The 17,759-nt window shown below is 34.9% G+C and overlaps 2 protein-coding genes, 1 long non-coding RNA gene and 1 pseudogene across 5 annotated transcripts; 1 reads left to right on the forward strand and 3 right to left on the reverse strand.

Moving 5' to 3' along the window:
* Positions 1-2,804: 2,804 nt before the first annotated feature.
* On the reverse strand, positions 2,805-4,696 carry LOC147923187 (UDP-glycosyltransferase 72E3 pseudogene; annotated as a pseudogene). The gene has a single exon (XR_015588562.1). The product of XR_015588562.1 is annotated as a UDP-glycosyltransferase 72E3 pseudogene (transcript).
* Positions 4,697-8,236: 3,540 nt separating this feature from the next.
* On the forward strand, positions 8,237-11,339 carry LOC104762901 (dolichyl-diphosphooligosaccharide--protein glycosyltransferase 48 kDa subunit-like). The gene is made up of 13 exons (XM_087498533.1): positions 8,237-8,672; positions 8,761-8,897; positions 9,003-9,131; positions 9,288-9,341; positions 9,475-9,588; positions 9,761-9,816; positions 9,904-9,945; positions 10,097-10,172; positions 10,316-10,387; positions 10,489-10,614; positions 10,725-10,829; positions 10,914-10,997; positions 11,102-11,339. Exons 1-13 carry the CDS (start codon positions 8,399-8,401, stop codon positions 11,147-11,149), a joined length of 1,317 nt encoding a protein of 438 aa, XP_087354659.1. The 5' UTR covers positions 8,237-8,398; the 3' UTR covers positions 11,150-11,339.
* Positions 11,340-12,172: 833 nt separating this feature from the next.
* LOC147923188 (uncharacterized) lies at positions 12,173-15,092 on the reverse strand. The gene is made up of 7 exons (XM_087498534.1): positions 13,843-15,092; positions 13,490-13,665; positions 13,249-13,415; positions 13,130-13,161; positions 12,936-13,058; positions 12,700-12,842; positions 12,173-12,501 (listed from the first exon to the last, which is right to left on the reverse strand). Exons 1-2 carry the CDS (start codon positions 14,691-14,693, stop codon positions 13,635-13,637), a joined length of 882 nt encoding a protein of 293 aa, XP_087354660.1. The 5' UTR covers positions 14,694-15,092; the 3' UTR covers positions 12,173-12,501; positions 12,700-12,842; positions 12,936-13,058; positions 13,130-13,161; positions 13,249-13,415; positions 13,490-13,634.
* LOC147923189 (uncharacterized) lies at positions 13,684-17,749 on the reverse strand. 2 transcript variants are annotated; one of them, XR_015588563.1, is made up of 6 exons: positions 17,085-17,729; positions 16,798-16,991; positions 16,584-16,722; positions 15,925-16,203; positions 15,801-15,848; positions 13,684-15,316 (listed from the first exon to the last, which is right to left on the reverse strand). It is a non-coding gene; the product is annotated as an uncharacterized LOC147923189 (long non-coding RNA). The 2 variants fall into 2 exon arrangements; XR_015588564.1 differs by having other exon boundaries at positions 16,584-16,991; positions 17,085-17,749.
* Between the last annotated feature and the right edge of the window lie 10 nt (positions 17,750-17,759).

Genomic DNA, 17,759 nt, shown 5'->3' on the forward strand with positions numbered 1-17,759 from the left:
AAAGAAAAAGAACCGTACTAAAATTTGATAGGTCACGTGGATCCTCATCATCCGCTTGTATATACATTACTTCGAGCTGTATTCTCGTGCAAAATTACAAAACATGGTACATGGACCAACTTTAAGCACATGACAACAACTGGTGTTAATCATAAATTCATAAAACGATCGTATTAAATTGTTATCAGTGACAAATTACTTTACTTAGCGATAATCTAAAACCAAGTGTCGTGCTGTGGCGGCAACATTTTCGTCTCTAGGTAACACAAAAATAAAAATCATGTCGGAATAAAATTAAGCTGTCTTACATCCAACAACACTGGAGTGGGCTTCATTTGAATTCTCCGGGTATTTCTTTTTGTTTGATAATATTATTGGTCCGTTTCCGATAATAGTAGCACTTAGCACATGCTGATCAATTTTTTTATATCGCGTAACAGATAAGTATAACGATTAGTGTTTTTCATAATTCAAAAAGTTTTTTTTATAAAAATTAATGGACACTTGTTGTTTCAATTCAGCTCAACGCTTCTTTCATTTAACCGTAGCAAATCACACAGCTGGTTTGGTGATCTCTCATATGCGGAACAGAACTGAACCAAACTACATTAGTCATTCGACTGAAATGTAAAGACCCGCGAGAACTATCTCTCTCGCAAAAATTCTGAGATAAGAAGAGGTGATGACATCATGAAGATTAGGTTAAAAGAACTGGCTATGCGCTGTTGGGTTATTTAAGCCGCTTGTAATAATGTCCTGTGTTTTGATAAATTTACATCCGGTTATCTATATTTAGGACTCACTTGACTATTATCGAGATATTTGACAAAATGATACATTTTTCAAACACAATTAGAAATAAGATACATTCACTATTTATAATTAGAAAAAACTAGTTTTATCACTATTTTTCAGTTTTTTTTGCTATTAAGCAATCTTCTTAATTACATTTATGCTACTGTACTTTTCTTTTTCTATTCATTTCTTGATTTTTTTTAAAATAATTGTTAATGTAATTTTTTTTAGAGAAAACTTTTTAAATACAAAAAAATCTATATTTTTTTCTTTAAAATTTGATATAAATTTTGTTTAATAATTTTTAAATATATTATATATAGCTTTTGTATCCGTACACATTATTAAGAATACTGATGTGTGTACACATTATTAAAATTACAGATGTCTCTACACATTATTAAGTGTACAAATGTAATTTTTACAAAATCATTGCAGTACAAACATTTATACAGACATCTAGAACCCAAAGAATTAAACAAATTACATTTATACACTTAATAATGTGTACAGACATTTGTACAATTAATAATATGTACACACATTTGTACTCTTAATAATGCGTAGCTTTTAGTAATATTCTTCCCTCCCTTGGATCCCACTCAAAATTCTATCTCACAACACCCTATTTTCTCTATTATAAATAGTATACGTATGTTTTTGACAATTAAGTTTCAAAAACGTACTAAAATGGTAACAAACCCACTATTATTTAGTTTAAGCCGGTTATAATAATACCCTGTCGTTAGCTAGTTAATTATATGAGCTCAGAATTTGGGCCGTTTTGTAAAGAGAATAATATAGTAAGCCCATTAATTTAGGTATTACAAAAAAACATGAAATAATATGGATGCATGCAGGAACAGCTCTCTCACTCTCTCTATGTAGGAAAAAATCATAAATTCCTTCAGGCCAAAAACTTTAAGAAGAAAATAAGACTTTTTCATAATTGTTATTAGTTTCTTACATAAATATAATTAATTATTGAATTCAAAATTTTAAATGAAAACGATGTAAATATAATCAAACACTATTTCTTATGACTGTCAAATCTTTCTAATATAGTTTTCATAATTACAGAAACTAGAAATCTAAGGATCATATATCTATATATATATTTATATATAAAACTATATGTAACATAAGTTAATTAGTTTGATCTAACTTAGTCAGTGCAAAAATTAAACCACGCAATATTGTCCTATCATTTAGTAATTTTCCACCTTTTATTTTGGATATAAAGTCTCGAATAATCACAAATAATCATCATAGCAAGAAATATATATGATAAAAATGGCATCTGACATTAAATAAATAAAAAAACTCCTAAATTTGGCTATATATATCGTGGACAGTATGGCATAATATGTGAGTCTGGTATATGCATGTTATTGTTCCTAATTATGAAATGTTTGGAATCTGTCATCATAATAAATTATATGTTTTTTTTTTATTTGATTCGTTATATGTGCTTCCAGTGTAACAGAAAAGGCAGGGGGTAGAGGAAATGTCACGTCCAGTCGATGTAGCCTTCTTGTTTCTTATGGTTTGGTGCTCCAATAAAAAGCAATTATCGTTAGCTATTTAGATTAAATACCGAATAAGATATGACAAACCACCGTTCTTTTGGGAAATTTTATTATTGGTTTATGATTTTATCTAGAAGGTCAGCTAGATGTGACTTAAGCATATGACTAGTCAGATTAGAACATCGTTGTCGACTTGATTGTTAAATTGTGAAGACTAATTAAAAGTAACAAGTTAATCATCTAAACGTCGTTTTCTTCTTCTTTTTTTTTTTTTCTTTTATATATAGCGAGAAGAATCATTCTTTATCTTTGCCCTGAATCGGTCTCTCAACCGATTAAACCCATATCATGTTTTGGGCGATCAGTAGGATTAAGTCTTGTATTCGAACATCGGTAACAAAAGAAGACTAATTATTCACATGTCTTGTAAGTTATAACATAGTTTTACACTTTTACTGTTGTCTCATCTATTCGAAAAAGTGAAACGTAACAGTGGTTGTATATTACAATATGTTTTTTTTCTTTCACAACAACACCGTTTTTTTAATATTACAATGGAAAATTAGCTGAGAAATATCAAAACTAGAAACATCCTTACAACAACCGATTATTCTGTTACAGTGTAAAAAAAAAAACACTAATTAGGAAACGACATGTAAATTCAACCACTAAAGAGCTAGAAAACATTGACCAATTCTACGCACCACGTGCCAAGTCCCCGATACGTTCCAAAAACTGTTGACACTCCTTCGTAACTCTGCAAAGCGACTTGTGCGCTGAACCACTACCGTCAAAGCTCGACGACATCTCTGCCGTGTCTCTCAACTTTTTCACTTTCATTCTCATCTCCTCACCTTCCTTCTCAGCCATAACCTTCCTCACCAACACTTCAATCTTCGACCTAGAAATCGCCTCCTCTGAATCATCCACTCTGACGGCGACACCTAGTTCGTCGCTGAGCAACGCCGCATTCATATTCTGCTCGGCGAAAAGCGGCCATGCGATCATCGGAACGCCACCAACGACGCTTTCCAACGTGGAGCTCCAACCACAGTGGGTTAAAAACCCACCAACGGCCCGATGGGCCAGGACTTCAGCTTGCGGTGCCCATGATGGGATCACGAAACCTCTATCACAAGTACGAGTCACGAACCCTTCCGGTAGATACTCTGGCGTGTTGTCTTTGGTTCCACCGCCGTTAGCCGAGAAATACTCGCTGCACGAAGAGCCGTCAACCGGTGGTCGAACCACCCATACGAACCGCTGCTGGCTCTGCTCGAGTCCCCACGCCAATTCGGTTAACTGGTTAGCGGTAAGAGAACCACCACTTCCGAATGAGATATAAAGAACCGATTCATCCGCTTGTTTGTTTAACCAGTCAAAAACCGGATGTTCGTTCTTTGATGATTGTACCGGTCTGCATAACGGACCGACCGGATAAACCGGTACACGAGCGACCCGGCCCAAAAGCTTTGGGTCTTGAAGAGATTTCAATGATTTGGGCTCCATCTCCTCCCATGTATTCACCAAAATACCATCAGCCTTTGGGTAAGCCAGACAGTGACGAACCAAATCCCGGTACACCGGTTCGTCCGGAACCAGATATGCATCCAAAGTATCTTTAAATCTAACCGGTTCACACCCCGGTACAGGGAGCGGGTTTCTTTGCACTGTGTGGTTTTCTTTGATATCTTTGCCCAAAGTTGGATAATATATGGAAACACCGAGATAACGCGCGTTGGAAGCGATAAACACATAAGTCAACATGTTTAGTTCCGCTCCGAGACATAACGCATCTGTGCCGAACAAGTCGATGATCAGAGCCGTTGGCTTTTGATGCATGGCATCGATCTTTGATCGGAGGGCTGGAACGGCCTCACGCATAATGACCCCTATCTTGGTCACCACGTGGTCTTCCGGGTCCACTAAACCAGAAATGTTCGGCGAAGGAAGAGCGACGATGTCCACGCCGGTTGAGTGTAGGAACTTTGACTGAGCGGAGGCTGCGTCGGTTTCAAGGACGAAGACGGTGACATGGAAGCCGTGGTTAGCGGAGAGACGGTTAGCTAGCTCGATCACCGGCATGACGTGGCCCATTCCGGGACTGGAAAACATGGCGGCATGTGGTTTTGTGATATGCATCACTACTCCTTCAGTTGGCTGGCTACTTGTTTAAATTTCGAGAGATTTGTTTTTGTTATTCTTTTTGTTGTTGATGGATGGGTTTCTATGGTCATTGCATATGCGTTACTTACTAATTTATAGTCATATTCTATCACTATTTGTAGATTAAATAATTGATATTGACCATACATTTATTGTAGTCTAAAAGTTGTATTAGGTGATAAAACAAATTAAGAAAAAAGTAATGACAAAAATATATGACTAAATAAAATGACTAAATGACTAAATGAGTAATTAGTAATAGCTAATCTCATATTTTAATAAAATGACTAAATATCGAGTTTTAAATTAAAGTGTAGTTTTTCTTCTTACTTTATACAATTTATATAAGCTTATATTCTAGGAAAATTTATGATGGAGTAAATAGACATATCTGATTTTTTAGCTGAATCATGTATTTATGTTCAAATTTGGTAATTTACTAAATACGTAATTAAAATTTGATGTTTTGTAATTAAAATTAAATCTTAATTAGCTTTTAAAGAAGTGTATAAACATTCTAGAAGAAGTGTGGGAATATTTTAGTAATACCATATTTGCTACTCCATATACAGTTCAACCGCCGGCTTGGTTTGCGTGTGAGTTGCATTTTTTGTTTGCTTTTACTGGTGCACATGGCCGGACAACTGACTATCAGTAATATTAAATATATGCAGAGATGCGGTATTACCGCAAGATATTTTCAGTGTATATTTCTTGTATTTTATTTTAAGAGATATTCAAATTTTACATATAAAAAAAAAGTTCTTCCGAGAAAAACATATAAAAAAATAAATTTTGTGAAATAAATTTAATTTAGTTTTTCAGCATCAAAAATTTTAACTAAATGAGAAAACGGCAAAGATATTTACATGTGCTGATTAATTTAGTTTTACATATGGCGTTTAATCCAAAATTTTGTTATAGGAACGATACATAAACTAAAATAAAAAAGAGAATATTTTATAAAATCCTTAATTAATAAGTAGATTGTTTTTGTTTATAGATTGAACAGAGTGCAGTGCACGATGGTCAATGGCTGACCATATTGAGATATGGAGTAAAGACCAGTCCGGGTCTTTTTTTTTTTTTACTTTGAGAATCCCATATTTCAGTTCCATAACACAAATTCATCTTAACATATAAAAAAAACATATTAAATGGATATAACAAAAAAAAAGAGAAGAAAGAACACAAATTCATATATAAAAAAACATATTAAATGGATTATGCAAATAATAGGCATAGATATGCGGATATAAGACTTAGAAGTAATGTAATTTTATTTGTTTAATTTATGTGTAAGATGAACAATGGAAAAAGATTTTGTAAAACATAACGTGACGTATGGTGAAAAGTAAACAGAGATAGAATATGGTTTTTTGTTTGGTTTTCAGTTAAATATAAAACCCAATAATATGTGATAAGTATTTACTAACAAACAAAACCATATATAATGATTGTGACAAAAAAATTAAAAAATAGTTGTCTGTATTTGTGGCATTAATATGGATAGATTATTGTTCATTGCCGCGAGATCTATCTACCACCTCAATTGTCCTACAAATATTTATGATAAGATAATTATAGTATGATCATGTGTAATTGAGCAAAAATCTTTCGAGGAACATATAGAAAATGACCAAATTAATCAGCACATGATCGGACTCACGTTGGAGATGGTGGATCACATGCCAGTAATATTTTGTTTATCTTATTTTAAATATATTAGTAATTAACATTGACGAGTAATATGTATACATATGCTACTGGTGAAAGAAATAAATATGTATGTATGTTTTGATGGAGAAGAAAATATAACTTTAGGAGAAAAGAAATAGAAGTGTTTTGATTCTATGATGAAACTACCGAATGCAATTATATATAGGCTTTTTATATAGAGCCCACGTATATAAATCAAACTCGTAAAACGAGTAATTCACCACACAAACATTTCCTTTTTTCTTTAAACCTAACCCTACTATCTATCTTCATTCATTTATTCATGAATATCATCATGTCTTTGATTGCTCGTAACTAATTGGTCACATTATCTAATCAATCCCAGCTGATCTTACTTTAGTAACTGATCCATCACATGCCTTACGTACAATCGATCACTGATGGAGAAAAGAAAAACAAAACTGAGATTCACCATTAATGATATAGAGCTTATAAGTTAAGGCGACAATCGGAGCCAAAGATTACAGATAAAGGAACTTATTATCGGCTATAACGTCCTACAAGAACATCATATTCATCACTCATGTTTCCACAAACATCATAGCTAATACAGTTTTAAAATTCAAGATTACTCTATTAAAAAAACTCAACAGGATAACGAGGCCCGTGGCCAGTGGATGCCATAAATTATATTTGTTCATTCAAAGATTACATTATATGATGGCGGTCAGAGATAATCACCATTTAATCATAAAACTCGAAAATTGGACCACTGTTGTTGAAATTTTTGTCTATTACATATATAATATATAACCTATGACAACATTTTCTTGATTCCTTCTCATGCAATCTCCGTCAGTACGTAATATATTCTTCCTGCTCTCTGATAAAAACAAATACATTTAAGTTATAAATGGTCACGAGTCAAGACATTTTAAATAAAATTTCACTGAGGAAATCATTGAATTCTTTTTAAATGGTTTCAAGGAAGGAAAACATCAAATTAACCGATAACCATTACTCATCAAATTATATATGAAGGAAATTAAATCACCAAATTAACCATATACAAAATTTTGTAAATGTCTTGATTTCTTATCTCGCTAGCTGTCTGTCTCCGTAGTTACGTAAAATAATTCAGGTGATCACTAATGAGACGAAATATATAACTTGTTAAATGTAAGTCAACTGGCTGGAACGAAGAAAGCGGATCTCCGTTTTACGTAACGTAAGAACGACTTTATATTAACCACTCTAATTTGTTTATATATAGAGGGGTCCGTCTTTGGAGTTGATAATATTATGGCGTTATGGTGTCGTCTTGTCAGTTGTCACCTAAGTAAATATTTAATATCATTAGTACACGTCAAGAAAAGAAAAGAAAAGAAGAATTGATTTTACTACTAGAATCCTTGCCACAACCGTAAATAATTTGCAACAAGGTGGTCTAACTGATCCATCATATGTGCGGTACTGCGGTCTAATTAATCTAGCATCACCTGTTATAGTCATAGATTATTGTTAATTACATACCGTGTATATAAGATTGAATAATTGATATTAACTCTGATATCAATATGTGGGGTACTGTGCAATGGGCATTATAGAAAAGTTATTTTATAATTAATCTTTCTGATATGGGTTACCTATGCCTCCTAATTCTCTCTTCCCCCTTTCCATTACAAGCTTATAAAATTTACTTAATACTCTCTCAATATTTTATACTGTTTTTGCATTTCATTCTACAAACGGTAAAAAGAAAAAAAAAATCCAAAGATTAAAATTATGTAAAGGGTTTTTCGCAATAATTAAAATTATGTAAAGGGTTTTTCGCAATAACTAAAATTATGTAAAGGGCTTTTTTAACAAATACAAAGAAAAGGGAATTTGATCAACGATTTTTTTTTTTTGATCAACGATTAAAAGAAGAAAAACATAAATATGGTTAGCAAAAACCCTCCTGATCTATATAAATTCTGATTTAAGCCCATTATTGAAACCCAATAAAGCAAATAAATTCTCATGTAAGCTCATTACAAAAACCCAATAAAGCATTATAATTTGGCCCATTTTTTAAAAATAAGCAATAAAGAAACGGCGTCGTTCGAAAGTACGTCAACGCCTGGTGCTACGATCAACCATCGTCGAGTCTCCTTCCTCTTCTTCTTCTCTCTCTCTAGTGGGTCACACTCACTCCACACCCGTGAAAAAACCCTAGGAACCAAAATATGATGAACCTCTCGAGATCCGTCGCGTTGATCTCTTTGTTCCTTCTTCCTTTACTTAGTTTCTCCTTCTCCATCGATAGTCCGACGGATCGGCGAGTTCTGGTTCTTCTCGATGATCTATCACTTAAGTCCTCTCATTCTATCTTCTTCAACACTCTCAAGTATCGTGGGTTTGATCTCGATTTCAAGCTAGCTGATGATTCGAAGCTCGCTCTTCAACGATACGGCCAGTACTTGTACGATGGGCTGATCATCTTCGCCCCATCGACAGAGCGTAAGATCTTCGATCTGTCTCTTGATCGATAATTTTGTTTTATATTCTGGAATCGATTTGGTCATATCTCATTTCATTGCTTATATAGGGCTTGGAGGATCTTTGGATTCGAAATCCATTGCTGATTTCGTTGATTCCGGTCGTGACTTGATCTTATCGGCGGATACTTCTGCATCTGATTTGATCCGGGGCATTGCCACAGAGTGTGGGGTTGATTTTGATGAGGTTGGTTCCTCAGAATGTGGATTTATCTTTCTTTTTTTTTTTTTTTTTTCTCTGAACAAAATGCGACCTAGGATTATTGATTTATTAGCTGTTTTGTTTGCTTAGGATTCTTCAGCTATGGTTATTGATCATACTAGCTTCTCCGTCTCTGATGTTGACGGCGGCGACCACACCATGATTGCTGCCGACGATTTAGTGAAATCCGATGTCATCTTAGGAAAAGCCAAAATCGAGGTACCTTCCTTGCTTTCTAGCTGAGTTATGTGACTAATGCTCACAAATGTCTCTGATGGTTTTGGATTTAAGATAATGTATGAAAAGCTGGGGTTTTGGGGGTTTCTGATTAGTGAAAACTAAGTTCATTTTGTGTTTGGTTTATGAATTATACAGGCTCCCGTTCTCTTCAGAGGAATTGCACATTCGTTGAACCCTACGAACAATCTGGTAAGTTGAAGAATGAAGAAGATACCTGTTTCTTCCATTGATTAGATTTACAATATTAATGTTTTTTATGAATAGCTATGCCTTGATGTGGGAATTAAATTGTGCTAATCTATGCCTCATACTCCATTACTAGGTTTTCAAAGTTCTTTCAGCCTCTCCCTCAGCTTATTCTGCTAACCCAAGCTCAAAGTTGTCTAGTCCCCCCCAGCTCACTGGGTCTGCAATTTCGCTAGTCTCGGTCTTGCAGGTTTTTCTCTCTTCCGTAACCAGATATATGTACCCCTTGATAATTCGATGTTCCTGTGAAGCCTGAACTATCATGTTTTTTGGCTGCTGTTAGCGCTCTTCTTCTGAAAAGTATTTTCATTCACTACCTTGAGCTCTCATTCTCATATTTTGATGTATATTTATAACTGCAGGCTAGGAACAATGCTAGGGTTGTGATCTCAGGCTCTTTGCAGTTGTTTAGTGATAGGTGAGTAAATGTTTGATGGTATTCCTCCAGCTAATTTCATGCTACTTATGGATGTTTCTGATTAATACTTTAATTTGCACGAGACAGGTTAATCAGATCTGGTGTCCAGAAAGCAGGGAGTCAGAATCAGTAAGTAGACACATAGTTCGTCAAGTGAAACTTGTCGTTCGAACAATACGTAACTACACAGTTTTGAGGATTCTCTTGTCAATGATACTATGATAGATGTCACATTACGTTTTGAAAGAAGATTAACTGATCTTATTTTACACTTTTCCAGATACGAAAAATCTGGCAATGAACAGTTTGTGACTGAACTAAGCAAATGGGTCTTCCACGAAAGAGGCCATTTGAAGGTATATGCATGTCATTTTCACTTGTTTTGCTCTCTCCTTAAAACCATCAAATTTGCAGATGTTAATTGCTTACTCACTCCTATACATAATCAGATGATAGCTTGTTTCATTAGTATGTTCTTAACCTATCTTCTTTGTCCCAGGCTGGTAGTCTTGTACACCATAGGGTTGGAGAAACAGATGAGCCAGCGATATACAGGATAAAGGATGACCTGGTAGGGCTTCTACATCTTCTGACTCACCCTAAGTTGTGTGCTTTAGATGATATTCGTGTGGATGACCTGTGGCAAGCTTTTAATGTGGCTGTTCATTGCAGGAATTTTCTGTAGAGATACATGAGTGGTCAGGAAAGAGCTGGGAGCCGTATGTTGCTAATGATGTGCAGGTTCAGTTTTACATGATGAGCCCGTATGTGTTAAAAACCTTGTCAGCAGACAAGAAGGTGACTTATTTTTGAGCTCCAAAGCAGAGTCCTCTATATCTTTTTTTCGGATTCAAGTTGCTTGCAGCTTTAGAAGTTAGACCTCAGCCTGCTTTTTACCGATTTTGCAGGGTTTGTTTCATACTTCTTTCAAGGTTCCTGATGTCTATGGTGTATTCCAGTTTAAGGTTGAATATGAAAAGCTAGGCTACACTACACTATCTCTTTCGAAGCAGGTGAGTAACTAATAACAAACTATCTCATAGAGTTTTGCTCACTTTGAGACAAAAACATTGATGCAAAAATGCGGGCTTTTGCAGATTCCGGTGCGGCCTTACAGACACAATGAGTACGAGAGATTTATTCCAACTGCGTATCCTTATTACGGGGCCTGCTTTACTACGGTAAGCCCTAAATCCTTCCCTCTTGTCTCTTTCACACACACACACACATAGTGGTACAATTGAGAAAGCTAATATTTGACTTAATTGTTTGCCCTTCGACGCAGATGGCTGGTTTCTTCGTATTCAGCTTCGTCTACCTCTACCATAAGTAGAATCCCTTAAATAGTTCTCCAGTCGCATAAAGTAAGCCAAAGCTCCATATTTAGACGAGGAAAATCTTTTGAATCTTGAGACCAATTTTTTTCGCCAACAAGCTTTTCATATGTTTTAGTGTTAGCCAGACACTTGCAACCTTTTTTTGTTTCCCAGATATTTTATGTTAACGTAACTTTACACCCTTTATCCGCTTCTCCTTACTCCTGTACTCAAGATATGAGCATGTCCGAGTCAGGTCACCACCGATTAAATCCATAAATCAATGGGGCATGTCTGTGTGGTAACAAAGTTTAGGAAAAGAAAATACATCACGACTCAATCATCATGATCTTTATCATCGCAACACATCTGAATCACACCAAAAGATATATTGGGTGGATGTGTGAATAGCAAAAACAAAAAAGTATTTATCCCAAATTATCAGGTACATGTGTAAATGACTACAATATATAACGGTATATATATAAAATAAGTACAATTAACGGGTACAATTGTAAATATCTTTTAAGTCTCTGGTAATCGTTTAAATATCAGAAAGTATAGGGGTTTGTGTAAAGTGTAATCGGAAACGACGAAACGTTCAGTGTTTAAGTAAATTAACAAAAAACTATAAGTATGTTCCTGTAAACAATTTTTTTCTTTTGCTGCTTTTTGCATGTACCTTTACCAGAAATAGAATACAGTAAAAACTTTTTAGGGACATGATTTCGTATTCGGGACTCGTTTAGAAAATTGAAAATTTCGATGATCATATCATATGATTCATTTCCCAATTACACACATCTAACAAAAATCAACAGATGGGTTCACAACGAATCCATATCCATAACCATAAACAATCTAATATTCTTCACAGCAGCCAAAAAAAAAAAACATCTCCAAGAATATTACTCCCTCCGATTCCATATAAGTGTCGTTCTGGGACCTTTTTTTTTTTTATTAAGTGTTGTTGGTTTTGGAAAATGGAATAACACAACCAAAATTACTAATATACTCTTAATTAAACTAATACAGATTACTAAAATTGAAAATACCAAATATTGAAAAATATTACATCAACATACTGCATTAACTATGGATATCAATAGACACAATATGAAGAGTCACTTAACAATATATATTAGGTTAGTCACAAACCTGAAAAGTAACAAAATGGCAAATCCAGTGCAAGTAGAAGAAAATGGAAATAAGCAAACTAATGTCAAAGTGGTGCATGCCTTTGATCTCAACAAAGTCTCTAAGGAAGAAGAAGACTTTCATTTGAGCAAGGAGATTACTGATGTGAAGCCAAAAGTGGTGCATGACTTTGATCTCAACAAACGCTTCATTGCGGAAGGAGAAATTCATCCTGACAAAGAGATGCAAGACATGATTCTGACATTCTATAAAATTTATTTTCCATATTATTACTAGATTTTGCTGTTGAATTTTCTACTAGTGGTCTCTTCTTTATATGATCACCAATAAGTTATCCTATGGTTTGTTCTCCAAATAATAAAAAAAGAGAAATTCAGTTTCTAAATATCAGAGGTTCACATATCCATACCAGAAACAAGCAACAAAAAACAAATGTTTCAACGATGAAGCGATCAAAGTGGTTCACGTAAAAAGAAATGATCTTTTACACCTTTCAATGGCTTCTTTGAAGTTATCTTCATCCATTGATAGCATCTTGGACTTAACTAAATCCTAAATTTTCAAGGAAAAAGAGAGATGAAAACAAGGAATCACAAGACAAGTAAAGCTTGCTAACTGGTTGCTGAGTAACAAAAGTGAGGATACCTCCATTGTGGCATTTCACGCTTCAGTAGCATCTAAGCAACATTGCTTCAGTTCTTTTCTTATCTGTGAGTGAAAATTGGTCGGTCTAAAGTATGGAAGCAGTAAAGAAGGAGTCGCAAGAACCTGGAAAGAATATATCTATTCAGAGATATATTTGCCATAGTACTCCAAAAACCTAGGATTAGAGTATGTACCTTCTTGTTGAGACATCAGGATAGCCTCTTCTCTGCAAAAAAAACAGTCGTACCTTTGATGTGAAACAAATATTGGAAAGAAAGGAAAGGGAAAATAGTCAAAACTGAAATAAGCTAACAATATCTGCAAGCAGGAAGATGACATCCAATTATTTACTCCTAACACAATATTGTCAGCTTAGAAAAGGATTTGACTTCTCAAGAGAGCATAAAACATCATTTAAGATGATTGCAGCTACTATATGATACCGTCGACTTCCTCTACAAGAACAGGAACAAGATATGCCTGAAATGAAGTCATTTTCAGAGTTATACTTCCTGATGCCAACATGAAAAGTGAATCTTATGTTTCAATCTTACAGTATTTAGGCTGTTTAAACAATCAAACTTCCTCACAGCTTCCCTAAATTTTAACCAGCCCATTACCAACCTAGAACCCAAAAGAATGATGAGGTGGATCCCAAAATAAGGACATGCCTCAAGATAGAAAGCATTGCAATTGTTATCAAGAGTACCCACCCGTTTCCAACAGAAACCTGCGAACATCACATGAATCACAATCTCATCACATCCTGATTCTCAAACGGGGATTACAATTCTTCAGAAGGAAAAATTGAATTTGAAAGTATTCAAGTACAAACCACATTCAATTTGAATAAGAGTCAGATAATTCCACATAATTCATCTACCAAAATAGCAAAAGGAAACCTTACTCTCTTAGCTGATTTCTCACATTTTCTACTATAGTAGAATTACATTTAATTTGCTTAGGAAGCTGACCCTCTCGTTCCAACGCTTCTTTCCTCATGTGTGGGATTTTATAATTATTAGACCCTCCAATTCTCATTGTTTCTTGCATGCAAAGTTGCAGAGTTAAGAAAATGTGGTTTATCTTTCTCGCTGGATAATCTTCGTAAGCTGTTTTTACCGCGTGAATAAGCTCTTCAACGTTCTTCGGACATACCTTATGCTGTAATGCTTGGATAGCACTAAAAAATCCAAGATCAAGAACATTTAAGTCTGGAGAATTTGGCGGTTGACACATTAATCGAATATCAAAACCGTTCTGGGATGCCGCTGCTTTGAATTCTACATCACTTGGATCCACATGCGTTCTCGCATTATCTTTTTGAATGTAAATAACTTTATCTACATCCTCACGAGGCCATTTCTCACGAATATTAGGAAGAACTTCTTCTATCAACATTCTTCTCACATCATCTCGCTTGACAAATGTAATTGGTTTTATTTCCATTGTTCCAGCTTCTCTGTTTCTACTCCGTCTTCTTGCAGGTTGAATTGTAACAAACGGCCAGACCCCAATCTTTCCAGAGAAAGTTTCGTTTCCATCAGCATCGAATCTCGGACGAGCCATTGCAACTAACACCATAACTTTGCCAATGAAGTTCTTACTTTGGCATGTCCGTATCGGATCATCTTCTTCACGAAGTAGATAGTAATTCTCAGTTCTTTTGGTCATATAGAACCACTTTTTATCAATATGTACAATCTTGTACATATCAATAAATTGTGGTTCGTGACTCAAACTCTGAGGATCCAACATTTTAAGGCAAAAGTGTAATCTTGCTACCTTATTTTCTTCTCTGAGATGTGGTTTTAGTGCATTTGAATGACGTCGCAGAAGACCTTCTTTCACACGCCTGTAAAGTACACCATAACTAATTCCAAGGGCTTCAACCAACGTCCTCAAAGTCGTCCGTTTAGATATAGGTGTATTGATGATCTGTTGTATGTCTATTGGAATTTTCTTACGCCCACATCTTTTTTTCCGTCTTTGAGACACATCAACAGACGCACCAGCAAGAGTGTCTTTAGCTCGTTTCCATATCCTTTGAACTGTTTGAATATGCACTGAAAGTAAATCCGATACCTCTTTTGTGGTATGTTTACCCAGATTTCCTCTCACACTCCTTTCAAGTAGAGCGTTATAGACTGCCCACCTTTGACCATTAGTGTAGTTCCTTTTCTTACCAGCAAGAGTATTACCATTTGCGTTAGGTCCTGCTCCAAGAGGTAATTGTTTTATAAATTAGCAGATGCATAATCAAATCACAATGCATATTACATTATACTTACAATTAAAATCAGAATATATAAAAAGTTTACGAAAGCACTTACCTTAGCCTTCAACCAAGTGGTCTTGACTTCCTACATTTGCATTTTGTCCTGCTCCAAATTGTAGAAACATAGATCAACAAATTGTAATCAAAAGTGTATGTGCATTAGACACAACATAACAATCCTTGTTATCTATATACCCACAACTTTTCTTTTATAGAAAACTATCAAATCTACTCCAAACAGCTTGTTCAAAAAACAAATCTAGTACTGTATAATCCATTTCTCTATCTCCAATTTACAAAAAGTATCCTTTAGAAACCTTGATCTCTAAAATTACTTACACACAGATCACCATTTTTAAAAAAAGAAACTAGAAATTCAAGTATAATCACAAAAAATAGAAGTTATGAATCATAATGTTTTTTTTTATCCAAATCGATTAACAAAATAACCTAGTTGAAGAACTTAGCATTTGCTACAACCAAACTGAAATTACCATCATCATCAAGCTGCAACTAAACAAAGCTTCAGACTTGAGATCAGATGTAATTTTTTAAAAAATCTTCTTCAAGTTAACAAGAATACTAACCTTGTTCTCCAATAAAGTGATCTTGAGTTTCTTCATTTTCGTTTGCTCCTGATCCAAAATGGAGAATATGGATTGACATCAATAAGAGTAAATATAAATCAACTAAAAAAAAAAATCTACTTACTTTGGTCTCCAATGTGATCTTCATTTTCTTCATACAATTCATCGGCATGTAGTTCTAAAATTTCAGCAACTGATTCATCTATTGGATTGACGTTGAGATTGATAACGATGGTACTTTCATATGATGCTATAATCGTTACAGCTGGATCTACATATGCTTCCATTGTTTCCTCACCCGCAAGAACGTAGCCACCGTCATCTCTTAAACCTCCATATTCAGAATCATGATCATCACTATTCGCTGGAATGGTATTCAAATCAAAGGAATGGTTTGTATTTTCTGAAAGTGAAAGATTTAGATCGAAGTTAGCCATGGAAGATGATCAATCAAATTCACGTTACTCCAAATATAAAGAATTGTGAAAATATTTGAATTTTAATTGTTGCCTCCAATAGCTTTCTTCTTCTATGAATTTTTTTCCTTTCCCTCCACTTCTATTCATCGTAGTCATGGAAGTATTTAATTTAGTAAAAGTTGTTAATTGAAATTGGGAAGAATACTAAAAGGCCAAATTGCAATGATTAAATGAATTAGAATCTGTGAATTTCATACACCATCGATACCATAATGGTCTATAGATGCTGAAACCAAATTAACAAAGGTCTAGACATGAGAAGATTAAAAATCAGAATTAGAATAAGAGGATACAAAGACAATACCTTTCACCTCTGCAACGACTGATAAAGCATCACAACCTTATCAAAGAATCCAATGAGAAGCTCTCTAAGTCATACAGATGGAATCCTTCTTGCCAACTCTCTTTGCTCACCAACTCGCCGCCGCGCTTCTACGTCTCCTCTGGATCCAGAGAGATTACATAAGTAGAATCTATGAATTCATACTATATCGATTACCATTCAGATCTATACAAACCTTGCTCAGTGTGCTAAGTCTTCCTCGTAGACTGAAAATCTTCTCTGGTTTTTCCAACTTACTGTACTTGATTCATGATTTGGAGAAGCCAACTTTAAAATAGACTTTGGAGCTTCTCTTTCATCTTCTAACAAAGCACCTGCAGTTGCTCTTCTAGTACGCATACTCGGAGGCGGTGTATTGCTTTTCTTTGCCTGCAAAAAATCAAGATTTAAGCCATTGTTAAGTCTCTCTACAGAACCCTTTTATGCTTAAGCCAATAGAGAAAAACACAGAGCAAAATGTACCAACTGAGGATTTAAAAGGAGTAAGAAGAACAGATGAAACAGAGCTCTTCGTCATCGTCTCTTTATCGCAAACACTTCTGCTCCACGGAAACTTTGGCCGATAAATCCTCTCAAAAGCACAAAATCAGAGGATTTTTGCAGATTGAAAGTTCACCAAAGAAGAAACCATCCTTAAAGCCATAATCGAAGCTAAAACCTGCCACGAAGCTCAACAATCCCTTGTCAATTTGCATAAACCTCGGACGCTTGCAACCAATGAACCAAACCCAGCAAAGCTCTCTTGTTTTATCGACACCGCTTGGACCAGATCCACAGAAAATTGTGGACTGGGTTGGATTATCAAAGATGCCCTAGGTTTCTCCCTTTTTGAAGGTTCAAGCTCCCATCGATTCACGGCGTCAGCTTTATCGACCGAAGCCATGGCTTTGGAAATAGCTATGGAGTCCGCTCTTGGTTTTGATTTGCTTCAAATCAGCTCGCACCCCCAATTGCTTATCTCCCTGATGAGATCAGTTGAGGAATCAAGTGAATTGAAATCTCTGCTTCTTAATCAACTAATCGTGCAGCCAAAATAAATTGGAGTTGTGACTCCATTGTCGCAAAGAAAAAGATAAAGAGAAGAAAAAATAAAATAATTTATTGAATAAAAAAACAAAAAATAACATGATAAATTAG

This window comes from Camelina sativa, chromosome 18, assembly GCF_030686135.1.
Source record: "Camelina sativa cultivar CO46 ecotype springtype chromosome 18, ASM3068613v1".
Lineage (NCBI taxonomy): Eukaryota > Viridiplantae > Streptophyta > Magnoliopsida > Brassicales > Brassicaceae > Camelina > Camelina sativa.